This window comes from Magnolia sinica, chromosome 6 (assembly GCF_029962835.1).
Source record: "Magnolia sinica isolate HGM2019 chromosome 6, MsV1, whole genome shotgun sequence".
Taxonomy (NCBI): domain Eukaryota; kingdom Viridiplantae; phylum Streptophyta; class Magnoliopsida; order Magnoliales; family Magnoliaceae; genus Magnolia; species Magnolia sinica.
Window position 1 is genome coordinate 40,425,001 of NC_080578.1, and position 11,000 is coordinate 40,436,000.

At 43.8% G+C, this 11,000-nt stretch overlaps 1 protein-coding gene across 1 annotated transcript in view; it reads right to left on the bottom strand.

The window, feature by feature from the left end:
* The window catches only part of LOC131248689 (caffeic acid 3-O-methyltransferase-like), an 11,593-nt gene extending 887 nt beyond the window's left edge, over nucleotides 1-10,706 (bottom strand). The window contains exons 1-3 of the mRNA XM_058249075.1: nucleotides 10,055-10,706; nucleotides 2,743-3,053; nucleotides 726-790 (exon numbers count right to left, since the gene is read on the bottom strand). Coding sequence (XP_058105058.1) covers nucleotides 726-790; nucleotides 2,743-3,053; nucleotides 10,055-10,449 — 771 coding nt within the window. The 5' untranslated portion in view covers nucleotides 10,450-10,706. The remainder of the gene's footprint in view (nucleotides 1-725; nucleotides 791-2,742; nucleotides 3,054-10,054) is intronic.
* Between the last annotated feature and the right edge of the window lie 294 nt (nucleotides 10,707-11,000).

Sequence of the window (11,000 nt, forward strand, 5' to 3'; positions counted from 1 at the left end):
GCACATTTGGACAGGATCTAAGACATTAATAAGGTGGGACCACCCACTGAAGGGAGAAGTCTTGCCATCCAGCCAATGGTTATATATTCCGTAGAAGCACTGGTCGTCAATACAATCTACGGTCATCGGCATGTGTTGCCACATTCGGCCCACATGTAGAGAATGTCATATATCAGAAATGTCCATTGCCATGTTCCACTTGCTAGACCATATGTAGTGGGTTTGGCTCCGGGCCTGACCATTGACAGATATACGTGGTGGGCCTTGTCTTGGGCCTAACCCATGACAGCTATAAGTGGTGGGCCTTCGCTTGGACCTGATCCATGACTGATACAGGTGGGCCATGGATCCAGACTTACTTCATTATTAGTTCAAGTTGCATAACTGCTATAAAAATAAATCACAAGGTCCTACATGAGGTCCTGAGGTCAGATGGAGCAGCCAGACCATTGGCATCCCAACCTAAGACTGTTAGCAAATGGCCCGGGCCTCCCAGCCCATTACAAGTTCTAAGCTATCAGGCTCAGGCCAGTCTGGGCCAGCCCACTCTCTGGAAACTCTTCAACCATTGGCCTGTAGCCAGATATAGTAGGCCCAATTAATTGTCAGGCCTAAAACTCCTTATGGAGTGGGCTCAATCGAAGCAAGGTAAACTTGCGCCAGGAGAGATGGGCCATCACCCCTTCGTCACACTACCTAGACAAGGTAAGCAACTATATATTCACCTTCATGAAAATGGTTTCTCCACTGGGGACACTGACGAACATATCTCCCCCGACATGCTCCACACCTGCAACCAAAATCAGTCCTTCGTAATTTTAGGAGAGATACTATATTTGATCTTACCCAAACGGCGTAGAAAGCTATACAGTTAGCCAAAATCAATCCTTCATAATGTTTGGGTAGGTAAACATGCACACGTGTACCTATACAAGAGCTTTAAATGTAGAATACAAGTGTAACAATTGTGAATCTAACCTGATCTATCTAGCCTCTATATGTGTGTGTATATATATATATATATATATATATATATATATATAGAGTACATATATACGCGTGCCTATGCTAACAAATAATGCACGCGCGCAGATGGAGTTTTTTGGGAATTTTACAAAATGCTACCTACCTAATATAGAATTGACATTCTGGTACCTTTTTTTGAAAATGATGTTAATAAGCTAACCGATTAATCTAACTTAATTATCACTGTAGTACCTTCCTTAATGGAAATTGAGGTCAGCGTGCCACCAAAGGGGTTTGGGACAATGGTGGGCCCGACCGTGATCGTTATTTAAAACCCAACCTACCCCTAGGTGTGTCACCCGATATTACATCCCAGGGACTAAAAAGCAACCCATCCGTGATTCGGGTCAACCACATGATTGAAAACAGTATGCAGGTGTGGCCTTCGTGTTTCATGGATGGGCCTTTTTTTAAGACTCGAGACTAAAAAAGCTAAAACGCAAGCTGGCCTTTAACTGCACGAGCATTTTGAAAGGGGTAGGGGGCATCATTGATGGCGAAGACTAAGTTTCATAAATGAGTAGCAGGATTAAGATTTTGATGCCTCATCTAATGCTAGAGTCTTTTCATATAATCATTAAGTTGGACCCTATAGAAATCAAGGGAAGTTGTCTTTCTCTTAGCTGTTTCCTTTGGTGTGACCAACCTGGATCACATGTCAACCCAATTTTCTGGTCCTAAGCTTAAATGGGATTACAGTTCTAACTATTGGAGTAGATCTCGCATACATTTCACGGTTGGCCTTGCAAAATTTCCACCCTTAATCTTTTCAGGGTCCACCATGATATGCATGAGCTCGTCTCCCATCATTAGATGAGCAAGCCCATGCCCATGGCCAAATAGTTTGGCTAACCTGTGATTCAAGGAAGCCGGTACCAAAGGAAACTATTGTGAGAGAGACGTTCACCCTTCCTTTTTACAAGACCCGATGTGATGATCACACGAAATTCACTCCAGATGTCACAACAAAATTTAGGCCCAAGGCCAAAATCAGGCCCGTTCATGTTTCAGGTGGGCCACTCCAAGAGAAATACTTTGAAGGATGACTATTGCCCTCTGCACTGTTTCCAACTGTTCCACCTGAATCATGGGGGTTGATGTTTTGGCCCTGAGCCTAAAATGGGGTGAAGCACCTTTAGTAGACTGAGTGGATTTCATATAAACATCACATTAGAGCGCACCTAAGCCTACAATCACTCCTTTGCTGGCACAACCAACACAACTTCTATTAAAAAAATCTAAACAGGTCCTCCAAGGAGGTAATTTTTTTAGTGTAGTTTATTGAAAACATTTTAAATAAGTAGAATTCTCATGCAGATAAACACATGCACATGCACGCTTGTGCGCACACCCACACACACACACGTGTGCGGTGTGTGGGTGTGAGAAGGTCTCGAATCCAACAGGTTGGGCCACAGTTTACTGTCCTCCCGGTGTATTACTTCCAAACCTGTTAAGTAACTTTGAATTTCAATCCTCCTAATAGGTTGGCCCCACCATGAGGTTTACCTTGTGCAAAAGTTAGCCGAATCCAATCATCAAGTGAGCCACAACATTAAAAAATCAGTGTAGAAAATACAAGTGTGGTCCATTGGTCAGTGGCTGGGGCTCATTTTTGTACCAAGTGTTCCTTATAGCGGGTCATTCAATTGAACGGGTTGGATGTTCCGTCAACTTAATCAGTTATAAATTCTCTGCTGGTAGATGGATATTTACCAGGATAAGTGGGCGCATCAGCTATTACATGGTGCAAATCATAATTAATTCCTTTAATGTGTGGATACTTAGAAATGATCATGTTAAGTGTAGCTCCAGTCCCACCACCGACGTCGACCACCTCCTTTACTTGTTCAAACCCCTCATAAGTCTGGAGAATCCTCTTCATAGTTAAGGTGGTGTGATTTACCATGCCCGTGTTGAAAACCTTGTTGAATCTTGGATCCGTGGCCGGGAACTCAAATGCAGTCATTCCGTGGCCCATTTCAAATGGGACTCCTCCTTCAATAACTGCATCTTTCAGATGGTACCTTGCACAACATAAGAAAATCGTTAGTTTCAAGTTGGGTCCTGGTGATATTATCTATATAATAGCTCATTGTAACTCTCATCAGTTTTGGATCAAGATCATTTTTAGAATTCCTTTTCATCGTGGAGAGATACACATATGAACGGGTTAGATGGAATATAAATATCATTGTGGTCCCACATACAAATCTATCATTGGCACTCCCACCATAATGTTCCTTATGGGGTGGCCCACTTGGATTTTGTATCTGCCTGGTCAAAGTGGCTGGCCCAACTGAAGGATAGAGTGGATGTCAGGCAAATGACATGGTATGAGTTTTTTTTTTCCTTTTTTTTTTCTTTTTTCTCAAGGAAATCTGCGTACGCCTCAACGGGGCTATCTGACACTCAGCTTCACCTGTGCTTGCAGAACTGGGGAACTGGACCATTCACAGGTGTAGAACACCTGTGACCATGGCAATTTTTGTAAGATCCAAACCGTTTAATATGCGGACTTTTCTCTTAACATTAAACAGCCCAAAAATCAAGCAATGATAGGCATCATGTGAGCATTGATCTTATCATGTTGAAATGTGTGCCCACGTAGAGTAACATTCTTTCAAAAAGTCTACTCAATACCAACTCTCCATGTGGTTTAATCACACATCCTTTGAAGCGAGGACCAGTTTTTAAAAGAAGGAAAAGAAAAGTCAAGGAAAGTCAAGAAAATCAAGAAAATGGTAAATAACTAACAATTCTGATGGAGTGCACAGCACCTTTACTCCGTACCAACTCTCCACACCATACAAATGAAAGAGATGATGCAGTAGAATCATAAAAACAAAAATAATCCACATTACATGTAGCAATGTGGACTGTCAATGGGAAACTTTCATCTGATTGCACCTAATGCTGATAGAAATTAAATGGGTAAACGTAGTTGAATGTTAGAATTAGTAATGTGATTTGAAAATGAGATGATTGTGATAATGGAAAGGAGTGAGTTCGTATAAATCATACGGATGTTTAAATGTTGAATGATGGTGAGAACTGAGAATACTTTACAATACGCATCTTAATAGTTGTATGATAAGTGGAATTATCTATACTTGGTATACAAGTTAACTTTGGTCTAAAGGTTGCACATTCTATATTCGATTTTCAGGGTGTGACAATCTCATCTTTTGGTCCTCATCCTAACAACATAGGTGAAACTGATGGATGAAGTAGATTTTGTTGGGGGCCTTGCACAAAACCTTAGGATCTAACCTCCCGAAACAAACTAGAATTATGGATAATAAAGCAATGAAATAAATCAAAGCATAAACCACACACAACACAAGAGATTTTTACGTGGAAAACCCTCAAAGAGGCAAAAACCACAGGACCTCATCCAGATCAACAATCCACTATGAAGTAGAACGTTACAACCTTCTTCACTCACGCAGGAATGGATAAACAATAAGAGAAACAAAGAAAAATAGAGAGATCTCACCGATTACGAAGACATAAAAGCGTTGAGATATAAATTGCATAGTAGATAACCTCCACGAACATAATCTTCCTTCTATAAGCTTCTTCTCTCTCACCTTTGATGGCCCTAAACCCTTTAGTAAATCCCTTGTAAAGCTTTAGGAAACTCTCTTATCATCCCTAGAAAGCCCTAGGAACTCCTATTTAAAGTTTTAGGAAACTCCTTTCCGTATCCCAGTTGCAAAAGGACTTGCGACACGAAATCCGCGCAAAATTGCGGAATGATTCTGCGTAACCACGACCGGTCGTACGCCACCCACGACCGGTCATGAACCACCCACGACCGGTCGAGCACCCTGGAGAAGATTAGTTCGCACTCGCTGGACTTTGAGTCGTGTCAGGGCACGAACCCATGACTGGTCGAACACCGGCCCACAACCAGTCGAGCAGAGCTCACGACCGGTTGACGACGGGTCAAAAAAATCCCATCAAATCTTTCCCTTTTTGACCCAAGAGGGATTCACCTTCTTCAAGCCAGCTTGGTTTCTACAAACCTCAAACTTACCCTTGAGCAAAGCTTTGGTCATCATGTTTGACCCATTATCGTCCGTGTGGACCTTCTCAAGCTGTAACACCTTCTGTTCCAGAGTATCTCTGATCCAGTGATACCGAATCTCTATGTGCTTCGATTTGGAATGCTGACTTGGATTCTTACTCAAGTATATAGTACTCTGACTATCGCAATAGACCACGTGCTCCTCCTACTTCAGGCTAAGTTCCTATAGGAACCTCTTCATCCAAAGCATCTCTTTACATGCCTCTGTAACTGCAATGTACTCGGCCTCTATCGTCGACAATGCTACGACCTTTTGTAGCTTGCTTTACCAGAAAATCGCTCCCCCTGTAAACGTGAACATGAACCCCGATGTAGACTTCCTGGAGTTTATGTCACCTGCTATATCTGCATCTGTGTAGCCCTCTAACACAGGTTTACCGTCACCATAGCATAGGCTCAACCTGGATGAGCCTCTTAGATACTGCAGTATCCACTTCACCGCTGCCCAATGTTCTTTGTCAGGATTGGCAAGATACCGGCTGACAATACCAACCGCATATGCTATGTCTGGGCGTGTACATACCATAACATACATCAAACTTCCTACAGCTGATGCGTAGGGTATCTTTTACATCTCTTCCACCTCTGCCTTCGTCTTGGGACACTGCCTGTCGCTCAATCTGAAGTGACCATCCAGTGGAGTATTGACCGGCTTTGCTGCATTTATATTGAACCGCTTTAGGATTTTCTCAATATACCGTTCTTGTGACAGCCAAAGCTTCCTGCTGCTTCTGTCACGGGTTATCTCCATTCTTAGGATCTGTCTAGCCAGGCCCAAGTCTTTCATCGCAAAAGACTTGCCCAACTCCTGTTTCAACCTTTTAATCTTCTTGATATCTTTTCCCATGATGAGCATGTCATCAACGTATAACACCAGAACTAAAACATCACCATCAGAGAACTTGCGCGTGAACACACAGTGGTCCGATTCCGTTCTGTCATACCCATGTTGTAACATGAAAAAGTTAAACTTTTTGTACCATTGCCGTGGAACTTGTTTCAGCCCAAACAAGCTCTTCCTCAGCCTACACACCATATATTTTTTGCCCTTAACTTCGAACCCCTCTGGTTGATGCATGTAGATCTCTTCTTCCAAGTCACCATGGAGGAAAACAGTTTTAACATCTAACTACTCTATTTCGATCCATGCTAGCCGCCAACCCAAGCAACACCCGTATGGATGTCATCTTCACCACTGGTGAGAATATCTCTTTGAAGTCTATGCCTTTCCTCTGACCAAACCCTTTCACCCCAAGTCTGGCCTTAAACCTTGTCTGTGAATTCTTCTGCTCAACCTTCTTTCCGAACACCCACTTGTTGCTCAAAATTTTCTTGCCCTTAGAGAATTTCACCATATCATAGGTGTGGTTCTTATGCAAGGATTCCATCTCCTCTTGCATAGCTTTCAACCACTCCCCCTTATGCTCATCGACTAGGGCCTCAGAATAATCTTCTAGTTTTCCCCCGTCAATCAGCATAATGTACTCATGCGGTGAGTACCTCTTGGACGACTGTCTGTCCTTAGATGACCTCCTCACCTGTGGCTCAACAGGTGGATCAAGTGGGGGCTGCTCCCCTGGTCCATCTTCTGAAGGAACTCTCTCATCCTCTACACCTTGCTGTACTCCCCCGTCATCAGGCACCATGGGAGGAGTAACCGGATCCATGTCTTCTAGCTCACCTGAACTAGGCTGGTTCTTCTCTGGCTTACTAATGTCTTCTATACACTGATCTTCAAAGAATACCACATCTCTGCTCCTGACGAGCTTCTTCTCGGTCGGATCCCACAATCTGTAACCAAACTTTTCATCATCGTACCCTAAGAACACATATTATCTAATCTTCATATCGAGCTTAGACCTCTCGTCCTTTGGTACATAAACGGATGCCCTACATCCAAACACCCTGAGATGACTGTACGATGGATCATATCCAATCCACACATTTTCAAGTACTTCTCCATTCAACAGGGCTGATGGAGACCTGTTTATCAAATACACCGTCGTATGCATTGCTTCTCCCTAGAACGTCTTGGGCAACTTCGCATAGGATAAATGCATCTGATTCTCTCTACAATGGTACGATTCATTCACTCAGCTACACCATTATGCTGGGAGGTCTTGGGTACTGTCTGTTCATGCCATATACCCAGGGACTTGCAGTACTCATGAAAGTCGCCAATATATTCACCAGCATTGTCAGTGCGGATGCACTTCAATGGTCTGCCTGTCTCTCTCTCAACCATAGCATGAAACCATTTGAACACACCAAAGACCTCGTCCTTGGATTTCAAAGCATAAACTCAAACCCTCCTAGATGCATCATCTATAAAGGTAACAAAATACAATGCCCCACCTAAAGTTTTTGTCCTCATAGGACCACAAACATTAGAATAAACTAAATCTAATGCAGCACTTTATTAACATGAGAAGCAATTTTAATAAATGAAACACTATGTTGTCTCCTTGATAAACAATCAAGACAGGTTTTGAGGGGTATACCTGTCACGTCTGGAAGGAGTTGCTTCCTTGCTAGTAGCTGAAGCCCTTTTTCACTCATGTGGCTTAGACACCTGTGCCACATGTCAATAGCTGAATCTTCTGCTGCGTTCAACCCACCCTTGCACATACTGACACTTGCCTTGTAAAGGGTACAATACTTCTTTCCTCTGGCCACGATCAACGAACCCTTGATGAGCTTCCAGCGCCCACCAGCAAACCGGCTTTCATAGCCATCATCATCCAGCCTTCCCGTCGACATCAAATTGAGGCGAAGGTCTGGGATATGCCTCACATCCCTGAGAACCAATGTGCAACCTACATCGGTCTTCACACAAATATCACCGACTCCCACGATTTTCAATACGCCAGAATTTCTCATCTTCACGGTCCCATAGTCACCTGACTTGTAGCTTGTGAAGAACTCCCTGCGTGGAGTCGCATGAAAAGAAGCTCCCAAGTCTATCACCCAGTCGGTGTCCTGACTCGTAGCCGTAAGACATATATCGTGATCTGCTGAAAGAATAACTACAATGTCGTCATCTGAAACGACCGCAGTGGAATCTGATTCATCTCCCTTTCCTTTTCCTTTCTTGTCGTTCTTCTTACCACAACATTCATGCTTATAGTGACCCTTCTTGCCACAATTCTAGCAATCAACATCCTTTCTGTTACTCAACTTGCCTCTTGATTTATCTCGGGCCTTTCTGCCCTTTATATCCTTTCCTCTCCCACGTTCCTGTGTCACAAGGGCCCCTGAGACTTCCTCCTTATCTCCTCATTGAAGAGACAGCTAATTACCTGTTCCATGGATATCTTTTCCTCTGACGCAGAGTTACTTAGAGACATCACCAACGTCTTCCAACTGTCAAGCAACGAACTAAGTAATAGTAAAGCTTGCAATTCATCGTCTAGGACCATGTTCATAGAGGAGAGTTGGTTCACTATATTACTGACCTCATTCATTTGCTCGGCCACATAACCACCATCCTTGAACTTGAGATTTACAAGTCGCCTTATCAGAAAATTTTTATTACCGGCTATCTTCCTCTCATACAGCCCTTCTACTTTCAGTCATAGGCTAGCGGCTGAGGTCTCCGTAGACACATGGTGGAATACAAAATCATTCAGTCATTGTCTAATAAACCCTACCGCCTTCCATTCCATCTTCTTCCAATCATCATCAGACATATCCTTGGATTTTGCTGATATGCTTAAAATTGGAGAATATAGGTCATTGCAATAAAGCAAGTCCTACATCTTAGCCTTCCATATGGTCCAGTTAGAACCATTGAGGCTGATAATTCTTGATGAGCCAACTTCTATAATTCAAAACCGATCCTGCCTATTTAATGAACTTAGCTTTGATACCACTTTGTTGGGGGCCTTGCACAAAACCTTAGGATCTAGCCTCCCGAAACAAACCAGAATTATGGATAATAAAGCAATGAAATAAATCAAAGCATAAACCACACACCACACAAGAGATTTTTACGTGAAAAACCCTCAAAGAGGTAAAAACCACAGGACCTCGTCCAAATCAACAATCCACTATGAAGTAGAATGTTACAACCTTCTTCACTCACGTAGGAGTGGATAAACAATAAGAGAAACAAAGAAAAACGGAGATATCTCACCGATTACGGGACATAAAAGCGCTAAGATATAGATTGCACAGTAGATAACCTCCACGAACATAATCTCCCTTCTATAAGCTTCCTCTCTCTCTTTTCCTCTCTCTCACCTTTGACGGCCCTAAACCCTTTAGAAAATCCATTGTCAAACTTTAGGAAACTCTCTTGTCATCCTTAGAAAACCCTAGGAACTCCTATTTAAAGTTTTAGAAAACTCCTTTCCGCATCCCAGTTGCGAAAGGACTTGCGACACGAAATCCGCGCAAAATCGCGGAACGAATTTGCGTAACCACGATCGGTCGTGCGCCACCTACGACCGGTCGAGCGCCACCCACGACCGGTCGAGCACCCCGGAGAAAATTAGTCTGCACTCGCTAGACTTTGAGTCGTGTCAGGGCACGAACCCCCGACTGGTCGAACACTAGCCCACGACCGGTCGACAACGGGTCAAAAAAACCCCATCAGATTTCACCACAGTGGGCCCCACATCTTTGATTACACGAAGTCGCTGTCGGTCCAAATGGAGCCCATGTTTTAGTAATCAACTGTTGATCGTCCAGAACATATAATGGACTCGGGGTAACCAAAATACCTCCTTGGATCATGCACAACAACAACGGTTTTGACAATAGAAATATGAGCCCACTTGTTCAACCCAAGTGATCTATGATTTCTTGAACCTTACCAGCTTTCCATGGTAACCAAAATAGCCCCTTGGATCATGCACAACAACAACGGTTTCGACAATAGAAATATGAGCCCACTTGTTCAACCGAAGTGATCTATGATTTCTTGAACCTTACCAGCTTTCCATGAAGACCTTGTCTTGGTTCATGATCACCAACGGAGCTATCGATACACCATCTTCATTCCGAACGAGGAATTTACACACGGGTGCCAAACCGTAGAGCCTCTCCGCGTGGCTATCTTCACGTTCAGCGAGAGTGCACGTGAGGATGGAGTGGCTGGAGAGGAGGCGTAGGATACGATCGAGCATGGTGGGGGCATCTGGGTTGTGGTGGGTTGGAAGATGGGTCGCTATCTGGGAAGGGGAGAGATGGGCCCCTGGGCCAGCTTTGGCCATGATCTCTAGCACGTCCAGCTCTATGACCGCCTTCAAGGCCATGGGCAGGACAGAGGCGGTTGCCAGCTGCATGGCTAACATGCATTCTTCTTCTTCTTCGTGGGTCGAGCCCATGGCTTGTTTGGTGAGACGGATAAAGAGGTTTGGGTTATTGTTTTGCAAACGGATTTAACATCTAAGGAGTAGGAAAATTAGGATAACCCACTAACGCACGCTAGTGGCTCTCCTTAAGGAAGCGCATCTTCGGGCCCACCGTGCATAATAGCAACCACCTTTGGTCTATTCCCTGCTCCCACAGGTCCTGTTCCTCCCAATTCATGTAAATAGGTTCTTGTTTCGTTCATCCAGACCGTTATTCTGATGGGCCATGGCATTGATGCACGTCTTATCTTTTCCTTAGTAGTCAAGTTTCTCCTCTCTCTCTCTCTCTCTCTCTCTCTCTCTCTCTCTCTCTCTCTCGACTTTCGTAACAGTCATGTTTACCACCGTCTGAAGAGATGTTGTGGGGCATCACCGTTTAATGATGGATCCAATCAAATCAACGGTCTGGTTTGCTAGCTGATGGAATTTACGTGCCACATGGCGGCACATTAGAACCAAAGGCTGTCAACCAGCCGGGCTTTCTCCGGTTTGAGGTCTGTCCAATCCTAGCCCGCTTAGTAAAA